Source organism: Poecile atricapillus, chromosome 13 (genome assembly GCF_030490865.1).
Source record: "Poecile atricapillus isolate bPoeAtr1 chromosome 13, bPoeAtr1.hap1, whole genome shotgun sequence".
Taxonomy (NCBI): domain Eukaryota; kingdom Metazoa; phylum Chordata; class Aves; order Passeriformes; family Paridae; genus Poecile; species Poecile atricapillus.
In genome coordinates this window covers 10,227,742-10,244,820 of record NC_081261.1, presented here as the reverse complement: position 1 = coordinate 10,244,820, position 17,079 = coordinate 10,227,742, and the positions used below count along the sequence as shown (strand labels likewise).

The following is a 17,079-nucleotide window of genomic DNA, read 5'->3' as shown; positions in this document are numbered from 1 at the left end:
TTGACCTTCTTTGCTTATACAGAAAAACACTGGTAGTTACAACCTCTTCCCAACATATGCCTGAAGAAATTCAAGAAGCTGCTGGAAAGGAACAGGGAATACATTAATCCATTGAACAGGAGAGTGCCACCTGCTTCATAGCCTACCAAGACAGATGAGGAAAGCAACTGCCTGATCCAGAAAACAGCTGCTGAACAAAATCAAAATTAATGATAACCAGAATGAGCTCTTTGATGGCTGATTCTCCCCCAGCTGCCAGTAGCCAAAGACTCAATTGTGACAGAAGCCAGTTAGTTACTGGGACAGCCGAGTTCCCAGGAGCAGGAGCTGGGCTCAGAGCATCAGAGCACCTCAGGGTGGAGCTGTGGGAGGCATGGAAAGCCTTGTCTGCACCTCTTTCTCCCTGAAATTCTCCAGGTTTCAGGTTTAGCACAGAATGTTTTGCATTGGAAAGGACCTTAAAAAATTAATTCAATTCCAACCCCCTGCCATGCCTTCCACTATCCCAGGTTGCTCCAAGCCCCCTCCAACCTGGCCTTGGACACTTCCAGGGAAGGGGCAGCCACAGCTTCTCTGGGCAACCTGTGCCAGAGCTCCATTGCCCTCACAGGGAAGAATTGCTTCCTAATATCTGATCAAAATCACCTTCCTTCAGCTTAAAACCATTTAGATGCCCTGCCAGCACCCAAACCTTGACATGCACACCCAACAGCATCATGCAATTCTGTGCTAAAAGAACAGCTTTTCATTGGGGAAACATAAAAATATAAAAAAATCTACAACTTGCAACACTGAGAACTGTCAGACAAGTGCCAGGCACAGACTGTTGGAAAATCCACAGCAGCACAACCTTTCAAGTGTGTGAACTCATGCTTGTTTTAAAAAGTTATTGCAAGAATACTCAACACCAATACACACACTAAAGAAAACTGGTTTTCCTACCTTTTCTTCTTGTAACTTCAAACCTTTTGGAGTCCTATAAGGAAAAAGAGAATTTTTTGTGGTGTTTTTTATTAAATACAAGAATTGTTCAAAGGCAGGATGAACAACCCCCCTTACAACAGTAATCACAGACCCAGGCAAACATCTATGAAGTTAATAAAATAACTGAGGAGTAATTACAAGCACACATTTCAGTTTGTCCACAGGTATTTAATAGATAAATATAGCACTTACAATGACTCATCACTGTGTGATAAATGACATTGTAAAACACAACATTTGTCTTGAAAATGTGGAGTTTTTTCCTCTATTGATGTGAAAAGGGAGTAGTTAGGAGGGTGATTATTACTACATCAAAAATTTGGGGTCGAAGAAGGAGGAGCCATTACAGATATTTTTTTAGCAGAGACTTCTTCAAATATCTGAATAATTTTAAAGCCACTGGACTACTCATGCTGAGAGCTGAGGGCTCATTTCAATCCATGCACACCTACTTAATTGTCTTGCATATAATTTTTTTTGTGTAACCTTTTCGCAAATCATCACAAGCATCTCTAATCTAGAAACTTGTTTTAAAACAACACTGTCTCAGAAGGTATTGCACTGCCAGGCAACACTATCTGCTTATACTAATGGTGAGACTTCAAAAAAATAAATATTTAATTCCACACAGTAACATTATTTATGGGTTAATCGCAATTGTGTCCAAATTTCCATCGTTCGAGTTACTTCTTGCAGCCAGTATTAGAAACAGTGGAATCATGAAGACCATCTGGAGTGCTTCTGTTGTGGAGACAGGCTGATAGAGGAGGGGTTTTCCAGCCTGGAGAAGAGAAGGCTCTGGGCATCACACACTGCAGTGCTGTAGGTACCCATTTGCTGCCCACAGAAATGCCCCTTTTCTGCCTCCTGCCCCCTCCAGAAAGTCCCAGGGCAGGACAGAGCCACAGCTGAGGTCTCCTCCAGCCCAGGGGACACCTCACATCACCCACATCCTGGCCCAAACACAGTGACAGTTTATACTGTCCTTTGGCATCATCTGTGCAGGCAGATGCTGCTTCCCCTTCCTTCACATGACCACAAACTGCCTTTCTCAAAACAAAGCTCTCACCAAATTTGAGAAGGATCAGAATAGCAAAAACCATCTCTTTGGCACCCTTCAAGTCAGCTGAAGGGGATAAACAAAAAAATGGGTATTTGCTTATAAAAATACTGTCATTATTCCCTGTAGGACACTACCTCAGTGATCTTGAGCAATATGTAAAATAGCATTCAGGATTAGTACAGACTTCAAAGCACTTATCCTCTTTATGCAGCAGAGTTCTGAGCTGTGCAGGCAGTTATACTCCAGGGACCTCTCTGAGCTTTTCAAAATATTAGCTTGAGAGGTAGGGCACTGGATAAAAAAAATTCAGTACAGCTACTATCATCAGGCCTGTGTACATGCAATATATGCAAAAGGGAAGAATACTTTCAAAGTTCCCCAGAGTCCCTCACACTAACAAGCTGTTTGAATTCTCTGCAGTTCAAAAGCTTAGAAACACTAAAACTAATTACAACTATTATATTGATCAAAAGGAAACAGACTATCAAGACTCTATTAAACAAACATCCAAGTGTCATCTCACTTTTATAAAATACCCTCTTGTTATTTCCATGTCTGCATAGACATCGTGAAAGATAAAGGATGGTCTTCAAAGTGTCCCTTCTTTTACTCTGTTCCCCTTACTGTAAGCTCTCAACTGTAAGTTCTAATGAATATAAACTATCCCAAAAAACAGATGCAGGGTTCAGAGGAAAAGCTTGTTATAACTGCCATGGGAGAACATGAGGTCAGGCTGCAGGCCATCTCTTCTCACTCCTGGGAAAACAGCAGTACTTGGTGTGTCCCCCAAAACATCCCTTCCCTGGAGAAATCTCCACTGAGAATGCTCAAGATTCCAGGAGGGTACACAAAAACATGGAAAAGTACCTGGCAGCCACAGCAGGGTTTAAAGTACAGCACAAAAAGATAGCAGCTCCAGGCAGACTTCTCTTGAAGATAATACTGATCTCAAGTTTAAAAAAAAAAAGAAAATAACAACAACAACAAAAAAAAAACCACACAGATTTTAATAGTGTTACCAGTAGACAACCAAACTATTTTGATAAAAATGACACTGAAGTTCTTGAATGCATTGCCTGAGGAATACTTTTCTGCAGAAGCCATAAAGCAGATGGTTATAAATGAGACTTATTTCATGGGCACCATTTAATGACTGCAAATTCCTTTAACTAAAAATCTAATCTTATCAGAGCATAAATCATTTGCTTTGAAGGGAAAAAAATGTTTTGGATTTTCCACTCCTTCTAAAAAGCTTCATGTACTGCTTTAAATAGCATTTCATTAGTGCAATACAACAGTTTTATTTGTCAAGGTTCACTTTTAGCACCTATTTCCTACTTTTTCATGTTAGTCAACTGAGTACAGAATGAAAGGTCCTTCTGTTCCATATCTGAAGTGCCTCATCACTATGTGGCAATCAATGTACTACATTTGCTTCAGGATTGCCCTTCACCAGACATGTAGCTAAAGAAAAACTGCATCTCCAAAAGACCAAGCACCTCAATGTCAAAAGTATGATAAATATTTCTACCTGGATTAGGAGGGATGAAAATCAAAATCAAATAGAGTTCAGTACCTGCTGTCACACTGCTTCACTCCCCTGTAGCTGCAGTGTGCTGTACCAACACCTCTGTGGATCTGACACAATTTAACAACTGGTTTGCACAAAGCTGTTTTCTGCTCTTACAAAAGGAATGCCAAGGCATTCCTGTTATAGTTTATGCAGTTTTATGTGATACCTCCTGATTAATGATGAATCATGTATCCATGGATGAGCACAGCACTAGTGATAAATCAGATTTCATTCAGAACTAACATGGATCATTGGGAACTTCATTGTGCAGAGTTAAAACACAGCAACACAGAGGGAATACACAACATAAAACAGTGCTTAGTAGCCAGCATGCCACAAACAGTTTTACCAGTGGTCATTAGCAATGATGCAAGCAGCAAAGCCACTTCTGGGTTTGGGTCATCACAGAATGGGTTGAGAGGAACAATAAAGCTCATCTTGTTCCACACCCCCTGCCACAGGCAGGGACACCTTCCACGAGTTCCATTCAACGTGGCTTTGAACACTTCCTGGGATGTATTTAGAGATTTTTAAGTGGTTGTGCATTTCCCACCCCTGTTTGTTACTGGCCTCTGATCCCAGCAGGGAATGATGCTGAGCGTGGATCACCAAAGAGACACCAACTGCCCTCAAGCACGATAATCCATCAAATAACCTTGTAATGGTTACAGTCTCTTGCCCTTCAATACTGATTTATATTTAGTCAAAAGACACCCTTTTTTTGCAATGTAAATTTAATACAGGGGACTTTTCCAAAAAAACCCTAAAGTTAAAAAAAACCCAAAACCCAAACAAACAAAACCCCACAACCAGCAGCAAAAAAATAAAACAATTAATGCAGCAGATGAAGAAATGCAGAGGAACAGGTAACATTCTAGATCCACACATTCCCTGCATTGCTGGCCTTACCAGACCCTTTGTGGGAGACATGGCAGTGCAAGCAGATAAATCAAACCCAGTCCCTGCAGCTGGGCTCATGCTGGGTCTCACAATAAATCAGATGTTATCCCTGCACACTCCAGCTCTCCAGAGACCTGCATTCAGGATCAGCCTAACTGCTGTACAATTTATAAATACACAATCCTAACTCATTTAGCAAATTAATAAAGAAGTGGCTGTTCCTATTAATAGATTACCATGCCATGGATTCTTTTCCTCCCTTCAGAGCCTTCTCCTCCTTATCTCCAGTGAGGGGTCATGCAATGAATCAGATTTAGATTAGATACCAGGAATAAATTCCTCCCTGTGACGGTGGAGGCCCTGGCACAGGTTACCCTGAAGAGCTGTGGCTGCCCCATCCCTGGATGTGTCCGAGACCAGGCTGGAAGGGCTCAGAGCAACCTGGGATAGTGGAAGGCATCCTGCCCATGGCAGATGGGGTGGAATTAGATGATTTTTGACCCAAACCATTCTATGAAATGACACTGAGTACAGGACTGGTGTGACAGTGTGCATGGGGACTGGAGCATCAGCACAGTATATGACTAATACACTGCTTAATACTAATACAGTATATATATGACTAATACATTGCTTAATTTGACAATCAGGATTTTCAGTTTATAGCCATGAATACAGAATATTTTTTTAAAACCCATGTTAATCAGGCAGAGAACATCAACATCCACCTTTTTTACTTTTCTTTTTTTAATCAGGCATGATAAAAAAATAGATCACATGCTACTGTTTGGAGAAAGCTTGCTATCAGTACAGACACTGGCCGTTTAGATTTCTACTGTCTGGTATGAACACTGAGAGGAACTCTGATGTCTCACATCACAGTATCATCTGCTCACCCATACGGCAGCTAACTGAGATAATTGCTGCATCTCTGATTTTACTCACTACTATTTCTGGACTCCAGATGAGAAAGCTGGGTGAAGCTCCATAAATCTCCACATTGTGATGGGGAAGCTCATAGGACAGCTGTTCTTAGAAATCCCAAATTTGTGGATGTACCCTTGCTAATCTAAAAAACTGAATTCCCCTGCTTGGTGGTCCAAAGTACTTCATGTAGAATTACCTTGCTTTAAACACTAATGCTACAGACTTTCTTTCACAGGAAGAATATGTCACATTTGGAAAAAAAAACTTGCTCAACGTTTAGTATTTTAAGGCTGAGTGGCTTCTGAACAGAATATCAGAAAAGTTTAACCCTCTGCCACATCATAGCCAAGTTAAGATTGCCTTGATTCCTTTTATTTTTGCAACATCATTTACTCTGGTCTTATTCTCTTCCAAATAGTACCAGCATTTCCCCATCTCAGTATGATTTTTCACAGTTGTTCAACTGTAACATGAGAAAAACTTACTGAAATTTGATTCCTGCAGTCAGTGTGCACCATAGCTCAGCAGAGAGCCAGGCATCACAACTCCACATCCCTCTGCTCTTCAGAGACAGCATTGGAGTACCCAAAATTCAAGCTCATTAAATCTAATGTCCCACAAACTGCTCCTGTGCAGCAGCAGGGGCCTGTTCCCCTGGCTGGAAGGTGACAGCCCCCAGGAAACTGGGCAGTGCAGGACCACCACGAGGTATCACACAGGGCATCCTACCAGAAGGTCAGAAAAACATCAAGAAAAATGGATTTTTGTTCTGTAAGGGACTGCAAACAAGTGGGTTTCATCTTCAAATTGTGCTTTTGATGCACCTTGACAATGCCTGACACTCACTATTGAGCCATAACCACTTATGTAAACCAAAATTCTTCTAATTTTCTGCTGTTATTCAACTGTACACTACCTACCTTGTTCCAACTTTCACATTTTCTAGTACTTCAAGCACAAGAGCATGCATTTATTACATCATACAAATTACAGCATTTATGAAGCCCTCTGAGTACACACAAGAAAGTGGAGGGGAAGGTTTGGGATGCAGAGGAAGGACCTCAACACACCTAATATAAATATTATAAAAACATTCCACAGCATTTTGAGCTGCAGATGCTCTGCTAACCAGCACTCAGAGCAGCAGCTTCTCATCTCCACAGGGATAATATACCTGTTAAGATTTAGGATGCTCTACAAAAAAGCAATTACTGCTTGTTAGAGATACCACATAAACACAGGTAACAAGGGGTGAATTATCACTGCATACCAAAGTGATACAAAAATGAACTTTAGTCCTGTCTCCCTGTACTTTCATTAATGCTTAAAATAGGAGCAGGCTGTAGCACAGTACAGATTTAAACTCAAAACTGATTCTTCTCTTCCTTCCTCCAAACTGAAAAGCAGGAAGAACCCTCAGAAGGTAGACAATATAATACTACTATTAACAGTTAAAATAAATACCAGGATATTAGATCTTCAACTTTATATAAAATTTATACACTGTGCCCATTTTATTCCAAGCTCATCCTCTGAAATTATGTTTCTATTTAAATTAGAAGCAAAAAGGTTTTAACAAAAACCTTTGAAATTTTTTACATTGCTTCCAAAAACAATCCTTTTCTAGTCCATCAGATTAGGAAACATGGCTTTGCTGGGGAAAGGAGCCCAAAATCACCCCCATGAGTCCTTTGCTGCCCAGAATAACTTACTGTGGTCTTCAGATGCAGCATTAAGTGATGCAACATTTAAGAATCTGAATATAACTAGAAATTTCAGCAATAATTGATACTCTTAGACAAGCACAGTTGAGATTTGAGTAGACTCCTGAGAAAAGCTTTATTCTGGGCAGGAGGGCACTGAAGGGCTGGTCTGATCCAGCTGTTTGCCATACATTTATACTTGGGAGATTTTAAGTAGTTCAGGTGCCATAGAATCACAGAACCACAGAATGGTTTGAATTCAAAGGGACTATAATGATAATTCCATTGCAACTCCCTGCCATGGGCAGGAACACCTTCCATTAGACCATGCACAGAGCCCCATCCAACTTGGCCTTGAACACTTCCAGGAACAGGAATCTACACTCTCCTTCAAGTAATAATGAACAAAAATAATGAGAGCAAACAATACCTGCCAAATGCCAGCAAGAAGAAAGTTATGGTGCCTTGAAAAATGAACACATGGAGCATCACCTGTGAGCTCTGTGCAGAGAAGCTTCCCCAGGGACACAGTTCTTCTCCCCACAGGAGCATGGGGGGCTGTGCACGAGCTCCTGACACTTCTTAAGTAGGAGGATAAGTAGCAAAAAAAGCGCGACATGAAAGCCAAATTAAAGCAATTAACTATTTCTAGAAAACCACAGAGCAGTTACAGTTCTTTAGCTCTGAGCAGATCACAGAACACCTGCTGGCCTTTACTGTCACTGCTCAGGAGCTTGGTGACATCCTAATACTTAACAATTCAGCACAAAACAACTCTCCATGTACCACAACACAGTGGAAGTGGATTATTCTCCACTTTCACACTATCAAGTTATGACAATATTATTCATGCCACCAGCAGTGCCCCAGGAAACATAACACAGAATTTGTGTTAGAGGAGCTCTGCTCCTGGAAGGGCTGATGAAGACCTGCAGCACTGCTCTGCTCATTTTAGGTTCAGAAAAGGAGATGCAAAGTCTGCCCCAAGAACCATGGCAAAACCAGACTGGCTTCAGCATGCACAGGAAAGCAGCCTCTCACAGAGAAAGCAGGGAATGGGAGAAGGAGGCTCTCAAATTTCAGTAGTTAAGATGCTTTGCAAAATATCCCAGGAGGCTGAAAGAATCAGCCTGAGCTACTGGTGAGGATTACCTAGTAGAGACTGAGCAGACTAGCACCACTGACTTTCCATCAGAACCTCTTGGCCAAGATCTCCTTCAAACCCAAAATCCAGGGTAATTGCAGATCCAGATTGTTTGTCTCTTTCCTACTCATACAGGAAATTCCCTTCATTACCACTGGCAGTTACTCAGAGAGCTGCATCTTTTGAGAATTCCTTTCTAGCATAGGTGACCCCAGATCACATTACCTGGTGTATCATGGACCACCCAAAGCCCTTCTGAGCCAGCACAGAGCTGCCCATGAATTGCCATCACCTCTAGAACATCCAACTTGAACATGCAATCAGACTTGCTGAAGGCAGAGGCAAAAACTTGTCCAAAAACCACACCCCAGAATGGTATGCTCTATATATTTGATATTTTGGCTGAATAGGATTTAGTCCCATGATGGTTCAACCCTGAGAAACTTCACCCAAGTCCACATGCAATTCCCAGAAGCTTCAAGAGCTTTCCAGCAATCCCTGGAACCAGCCTATGAGCAGTTTCACACAACACAGTAGTAGACTCCAAAATTAATACAAACCAGAAATGCTGCAGCTTTCCAGTCAAACACTAATGCTGTCATTTTTTAAATTAAGTTTTCATTTTAGCTCTTTCATTGAAACTGGAATTTCATACTGCATATACACATTTATTAACTATTCTAATCAGGACTAAAAACATTCCAGAAAACAAACCTGTTCTCAGGAACACCCCATAAATTTGAGGGGTGAAAGGCTGTGCATCAAGAAAAACACACACCATTGTTATATTAGAGGGTTGATTTCTGATCCGAAAGCCTTGTAGTCTTATTTTCTTAAATAAATTCAAAGCACAGCTACAATAATTCTACCATATACCATGAAGAAATTGATTTAGCAATCTGGACATAAATTAAGCAATGTTTTTGATTCAGTAAATTTGTTCCTATGTAGATCAGAACAAGTATTAGTGAAGGTCAGTGACCCATACCCACATATTTGAGGAGGTTCACAGAATTTTCCATCAGAGCACACTTCAAAATTACTTGACCTGTAAATTAATATTTTACTCATTTTCAAAGGGTTTTAGTAACTTGCTAGGAGCATTTCTAGTTGTGATTCAATATTTTTAAATGCATGTTAATGGATATATGTATTAATCAAACCATAAAATTTGGAACCTAACAAACCTCTCACAGTTAAGGAGCTCCAAATTGAACAAAGCCCTATAACGTTAGAAAAGGATTTCAGGTGGTTTTTATTATTAGGATGGTATTACGGATAAGCTATTTTCTGCAAGAGAAAGTAACTGCTGTTTACTCTCAAAAGGTGATTATCTCAGTTTCACTGACCTACCTGAAAGCTACACTCAGAGCTTTCAGATTCATTTTGATGTTTGGTGCCACACTATAAACACTATTTCTTGTGGAAACGAGCTTTCTGTACAGATATTTTTTCAAAAATCTGAATTATAACTTACATTTCTTGACTCAATTTTAACTGCAATCTTTGTACATTCATAATTTTAATATTCACACTTGTTCAATCCTGTGCAAACCTAAGCAAATACATTTTTAGCTGAGATCCACCTCAAGCAAGATCAAGTAATTGGTACAATAATACTATGGTCTTCAGAGAAAGATCAAATGAATTAGTGTCTTTCAAATTATATAATAGTTCTATGATTTATGTTAAAGTAAGTAGAGTAACAAATTTAATTCCTCAGAGCAACTTTTAAAAAATCAAAACTAATGTGCATTAGTGAAAAATTACATTTTTTTAACTCCACAAGAATGCAAAATATTTAATAATTTTTAATAAAAAAGCAAAATTGATCAGACATTCTGCAAGAACAGGTTTAACAAACTGCCAGTGTACTACCTGACCTACGCAGTAGCAAAATAACAGTGGAGGTGTGGAAGGGAACTGTTTCTGTTCACTTTTACAGAACAGAGGTTGAATACCTGAAGGACAAAGTACACCTGAAACAGACCTCAGAACAGTAGAACATCCAACACCATTGACATTACTTTTGAGCCCTGCTAAGCAGCAAAAAGCACTTTTTAAATTGGCTTAAACTATAATGCAGATAACTGGGTATTTGGAGATGGAATGCGATTGGGAGAAATGGGATCCTCCAACTACAACCAAATCCCGAGGTTTAAACAGATCCAACTGCAACATGACTCCATCAAGGGTCAGCATTAGCCTGGCAATGACTGATGTGTCTGCCAGCACAGAAACGTTCAAGGCAATGGCAGATGAAAAACAGCCAAGTGTCCTTTCCCTGTCTTCCTGCACCATCTCCCACTTTCAGACGTTTGAGCAACCATTGAGTGAACACAGGAATTAAATAACTAAAATTGTGTCAGCATTCATTCATCATTTACAGCTCAACAAAGTCACACTTCTAGATTTTTGTGGCTTTATTCACCTGTCTTAGCCTCAGACTTGTGAAAATCTGAGTCTACACCTGTGCCACAGGCAGTGCTGAGCTCTGGTTCAGAAATCCAGTGTCCCACTGAGACAGCCTGCTCCAACACTGCTGGGACAGGGACTGCTCCATTCCCATCCCTGTGACAGCAGCCAGCACTGTTACCTTCAGCACTGGAAACAGGCTCAGCTGCTTCTCCACTCCCAGAGCCCAGCACTGAGCACTGAGGTGGTGCTGCTGTCCCATCAAGATGGGCACTGGGGTTGAAGGAGATCACTGCTCACTGCAATCAGTGCTCCCTGCTCCCTTTTCTATTCCTCTGTGCTTCAGAAAGGCATCACATCAGTAAGTCTGGAGGGGAACACTTCGGGCAGTAATTGTGCTGATTCTCTCAGAACCAGCTATGGGTCAGTTTTCCTTCAAAAGAGCTTTTTTTAGGTTTCACCTAAATGTCCACTGACCCAAATGAAGAGCCAGGACAGTTTGCTTGTTAAATTTAGCTTCACTGGTGTCAGCAGCCCCAGGAGACAGCAGGCTGTAAAGTCTTTGGGGCAAAGACAGCATCTCCACAGCAGCCAGATGCACAATTTCACTTCCAGATGGTATCAATATACTCAATAAGTCTAAGAGTTTGTTTCACTGACCTCCTTGGGATGTGTTTAATACAAATATACATGGATAAGCCCACACTTGTTTTCTCTTTGCAGTATAGAGAGCCTGAACACAGCCCAAGAACAGAAACCCAAGAGCTGTAGCTGCAGCTGGTGTACAGTACCTCTTGATGCAACCTCCCCACATCCGAATACAGGCTTCTGCTCCGGTCCACATCCATCCATGCCCTTGTGACCAGAGGGAAAACCCCCAGCAATACTAGGAAGCACCAAAAGCTCCTTGCTGTCATCATTTCAAGCCTGTTAAAAAAAAAAAAAGAAATAGAACAGTTATAGAACACTCATCTTACAACAAAAGCCAGCTCAGGTTCAGTAACAGAGGCTTCAGCTGACAGTGTCCATCCACAGTCTATGCCTACAGAGCCCAACAGTCTCCAGTGTATTGGCAATGAATTCCTATATTGTAGCAGTTTTATCACAAAACTATCCTCTTCTGGACATGCTGTTCCCAGCCCGTTGCCACACAGCACCTGCAGAAACAGAGTCCTGGGATTTCTGTAACTACTGTGGCCAAAAGCAAACCACATCAAAACAAAGTCTTGTGGTACTGCAGAAACCAAAGGGTGAATTTTATCCCTTCTTCAGAGCCCCCAGCAGCACAGAGTCACTCACAGTCAGGGACTCACATCTGCAGCCTCAGCAGATTTTCAGGAAAATGCCAGACACAGACCTTTGCTTCTCTGACTACTGGAGGCTCCCAGCAATGTGACAGAAAATATCATTATTCCCCTCTGACTCAGAGGGGAACATCGCCTTGAGCAGATACAGCCACTGCCAACCCCCTTGGCTACAATCAGGTGTGTAGAGTGAGCCAGGGCTGACAGGTGACACCAGCACACAGGGACACTCATCCTCCTGATGAGGACACCTGCCCAGATGATCACCAAACACATCCAAACTGGAAAGACACAGAATAAATCCTATGCTGAAGAGGGCTGACATGTTTGTCCACCCATGACAGAGGCGAGTCCTACCTGGGGCTGTGATTCCTGCACTCATGTTCCTCTGTCCCAAGCAGAGACATTTCCAATCCCTCCCACACTCAACTCCACTCAAGAGCAGCACAATTTCCCTGGCAAATGCCTACCACAGCCCCACATAATCTGTGGGGAACTGGATGCATGCACTTTGAGCAGTGGTTCTTATCTTGTGTAGTGTTTTAATGAATTTGGAAAGAACACCAGTGCCGTTAATCAAAGTGACATCAGATGGAATTCTCATGTTTCACACATTACAACCCTGAACTGGTGCCCTGGAAGCTAAACCAGAAGCTGTACTTCCTCTGGACGTACAATAACACAAGATTGTGTCACTACCTTCTACAATTAAAATACCAAAGGAACATTCAGCCCTGGAACCATTTCTGATATGGCTGAGGAAGGCTTAAACAGACCTGTTAACGAAGCATAATGACCCTTAATGAAATTATGGCATTTCTATAGGAAGAGGGACAGACTAATGCCTGGCTTGAGCCATACACATCAACAAGGAGGGCTACCTGCTAATGGCAAAACTCAGCCAAGCTGAATTAACTCACCATGACACACCTTGTCTTGACAAGACTCATTTTACAGTCTTTTCATGCCATGTATTTGCTACAGGGTATATCCAGGCCTTAGTGCATCACTCCTAATTTTGGAGCCGTGACCATTTACACCAGCAGTGACAGTCTCAGGTATTTCATTTGCCCAAAGACACCCCATCACTAGATTGAGCACAGCATACAGCACCCACAGAACTCAGGCAACGCCTTTTCTCAGCACTAATGTAAACACACTGGAGAGCATTCAGGATGAAATCAAAATTTATTAGGCTTTCTAAATTCCAATTATGAACCTCAGATGTAATGTAACTGGGGCTACAAATAAATGTTTAATAAACCAAAGTCACTACATCAATAAGAGACAAGTACATTGTTACTTTATGAATTGCTTTTGCACAGCAACATTATTTCTCACAGGGTTTTGTTGGTTTTTTTTTCTTTAATAGAGGTATTTTGTGTGCTCAGTTGATGCCATCACAGCAAATAACATCACAGTTCTAGAGACCTCTGAATCATATTCTGCTTGAAATTACAATCCCGGAGCATGACAGGGAAATCACTAATTTAATGTGTATTTAGTAAACAACTCACAGAAAGCATGAAGGAAGGTAGTTGAATTAGGATCTGTAACACTGATGAAATTGAAAGGGCAGACGGTACCTGATAGCAACTCTGGTTGCTTTATAAACAGAATTTCTAGAACATCTTTTGTCAGTTCAGAAATCACTTATTTTTATTTCATGCTAACAGCACACTAATTGCTCTCAGTCACAACAAGAGAAGGACACTTCTATATCTTAATAAGCCTAATCTTATATCTTAATAGCCTAAACCAAGCAATAAATATGTACCATAAATACCAACTGAGAGCTTACTCTGGAGTCACACAACATTTTCATGTCACTTGGCATCCTAAACCACAGCCCAGCATCGCCGTACCCTGAGCTGAAGGGAAGGCTCCTTGCAGAAGCCAGTCTGCAGCTACAACACACAATACAGCTACCAGATTGCAGGTTGAAAGTTCCCTGAAGTCAACAAAACAGCTCAAATTGATTGAATAGATCCAGAGCACCACTGTAAGCTCAGACCAGTTTTACTATTAATTTCCTTTCCTCACTCCAGGGAGGGACAGAGCTGCTGGATTTGAGCTCGTATGGACATCGCTGTCCAGAGAAATCAAAGCTTCAAAAGGAAATGTCTGCATGAAACAGACATAACATAAAAGCAGTTGTACTCAAAGAAAGAATAAATATTGGTCTTTGTGATAAAGAATATACTATGCAAAGCTAAAAAGTTTACCTGAAGGTTGTGGTTTCCTCCTCTGACCTAGAGCAGCCTTCCAGCTTTCCTTGCAGCTGGCACTAGCAAGCATCACTCCAGAAGTACAGCAGCACCAGGCTATGCACTGTTATCTGAAGCAGCTCAAACACGATGGCAACAGCAAAACACCCATCCCAAGGCCAAATGGGTCTGGGCAGGCACCAACACACAGGGAGAGCCTCAAATTTAAAGTAAATGGGTGTAACGTCTCCAGTGGAAGAACAGCAAACACATCCAAGCCAAAGGAAAGCACAGGTTTTAGGGTACAGGTTTGGGAGCTACTCAAGCAAAAAGGGTCACCTTGAAAAACAACAGGGACTACGCATCTTGGCATTTGAGTGGAGAACAGCACAAACTGTTTAAAGCATTTCTGCAACATGCAACAATCAGATCTTGCAGTGATCCCACAACTTTTTCCTCCGCAACACAAAAGCTTTAAGAATTTGATTATGGTGACTGTAATGAGATTAAAGAATTTTTCAAAAGCAGTTATCGGTTTTGCTTCAGGGCTACTTAAATTGCAGCTTATTTGAGAAACTACTGGTTTGCAATAGCTTTCACTAATTTCCAACAAGCTTCACATCAGAAAGAGGCTGAACTTAATTACCTGAAGTTCTGACTGCTGCTATAGCAAGAAGAAAGCATTTGGACATAACTATTGCCTCCATTCAAACTGATGCTATTAAAACCAGATAAGCATCTGGTCCTTAGCTCCTGCTATCAACCTTCCCAATTGCTCCACCCTTATCTAAACAGCATTTCTATTGCCGGCAAAATAATTTTGAGATCCGAAATTTCTTGTTAAGTGCTATAAAACTAGCCTACAAAAATTAAGTAGAAAAGCCAATTGTTTCGGCAAGACATAATGAAACCGAATAATTATTTCTGTGAGCTGCCTGCAGTTAATACTTAAAGTTTGGGTGCATTAAGAACTCATGGGAATCAGCTTTTATGTTTAAGTACAAACCGGACTATTCATTTGAGCAAAAGCTACGTAAAGATACTTCATTTAATTAAATTTGATTTATTAAATTTGATTAGATTCCCTTTCATTGAAATTCTCCAAGACACTTCAATGCCCTAGAATAAACTTGGGGAGCATCAATCCAACAGGAATGCGGGACTACCAGGAAACTCCTGAACCTCGCAGAGATTTCGCCTCGGTTTGCAAAGCTGTACCCACGACACGTTCCAAAGCAGCTTCGCTCCGAGGTGACACGCGGGCGAGTCCCACGCCATCCCTCCCGTGACCCTCCGCTGGGCAGCGAGCGGCCAGCCCCGGCCCGGGAAGCCGAGTACTCCCGGCATTTCAGGGGTTTAGGGAAGGCAGCTGAGGCTGCCGCCGCCAGCCCCGGGCGGGTTCCGGGCGCGGGGGGCTCATCCCGGCCCGGCCCGCGGCACCACCCAGCGGCCACGCCGGGAACCGGCGGCCCCACGCGGGACCCGCGCCCGCCGAGGGCGGCCTGCAGGGCGAGCGCTGCGGCACCGGACCCCGGGCGGCAGCCGCGTCCGCCCCATCCCGCCCCATCCCACCCCACGGGCGGCATGTCCACGCTGCGGGACGCGAGGGGAGGAGGAGGAGGAGGAGGAGGAGGAGGAGGTCCGCCGCTCGCAGCCCGTCCCGCCCCGCCGCCTCCCGGCCCCGCGGCGGGCACACACCTGTTACCTCCACCGGCCCCGCGGGCGCGGACTGAGCGCTCGGCGGGGCGCGGCGGGCGGCAGCACCGGGAGACCGCCCGGCGCCCCCGCGGAGCGTACAGCGGAGGGAAGCGAGGGTGCCACAAGCGGGCGAGGATGAGGATGAGGACGCGGCCCCGTGCGGAAGCCCGCGGGGCGGGGGCGGCACTCACCTGGGGAGAAGCCGGGCAGCGGGGGCTGCGGGCGGAGCGCGGCGGGGCCGGCGCGGGCAGTGCGAGGCGCGGGCCGGCCCGGCCCTATTTCTGCTCTCCGGGCCGGAGCCGCCTTACGTCAGCGCTGCATTTGTATATTCCGCCCAATCCCGGCACCTGTGCGGGCGGCGGGACCGCCCCGGGGCCGGGGGGGGCCCCTCGGGGCGCTGCGGAACCGCGGCTCCCCCGGAGCGTCCCGGAGCGGGGCCGGGAGAGCGCTGTCCTCGGGGGGCAGGAGCGCCGGGGTCCTGCTGGGGCCGGTGCTAATTCGGGGTGCGGCGGAGGAGCCCCTGGTGCTGAGCACCCCCGGCAGCCACGTGCTTGGGAGAGCTGATGCGGGGCAGAGCCTGCCCGGAGCCGGGCTCCATCGGGCCGCCCGGAGCCGGGCTCCATCGGGCCGCCCGGAGCCGGGCTCCACCGCCCCGCCCGGAGCCGGGCTCCATCGGGCCGCTCGGCCCCCGCCACGGGGCCGTCAAACGGGGCTGACACCGTGGGACACCGCATTGTCTGCCGTGGGACGCCGTGACCCGCCAGAGCAGGCACTGCACGGCACTGGGCTGTTCCGGAGGTGTGCCTTCTATTCCCGCCTAACTGTTTATAAAGAGAGGCAAACATTAAAATTCATTCACCCTCCTCTTCGTCTTCATCTCGTTTCCAAAAAAAAAAAAAAAACCAAAAAAATCTGCAAATAAATCAATAACCAAAAACAATATATAATAATTGCTTATCTTGTTTTTAACAGGGATGTTTTCACGAGTAGGAGGCATGGCAGGAGTACAGAACCGGACTATATGGGGTATTTGTTCCGAACACTGCAAGGAGGTTTAGAAAAGGTGATGAAGCCCTCAGAATTAGCAACAGGAGAGGAGCAGTTTAAAGACTTGATAAAACATCAAATTTTGTCTTTCTTCGTGTAAAGAGTCTTACAGTT

General features: G+C 43.8%; 1 protein-coding gene across 2 annotated transcripts in view; it reads right to left on the bottom strand.

The window, feature by feature from the left end:
* FSTL4 (follistatin like 4) overlaps nucleotides 1-16,192 on the bottom strand; it is a 207,026-nt gene extending 190,834 nt beyond the window's left edge. The window contains exons 1-3 of one of the 2 annotated variants that reach the window (XM_058848654.1): nucleotides 16,110-16,186; nucleotides 11,501-11,636; nucleotides 943-976 (exon numbers count right to left, since the gene is read on the bottom strand). In XM_058848654.1, coding sequence (XP_058704637.1) covers nucleotides 943-976; nucleotides 11,501-11,629 — 163 coding nt within the window. In that variant the 5' untranslated portion in view covers nucleotides 11,630-11,636; nucleotides 16,110-16,186. Of the gene's footprint in view, nucleotides 1-942; nucleotides 977-11,500; nucleotides 11,637-16,109 lie in introns of both variants that reach the window. The other variant, XM_058848655.1, reaches the window with a different exon arrangement.
* Nucleotides 16,193-17,079: the final 887 nt, after the last annotated feature.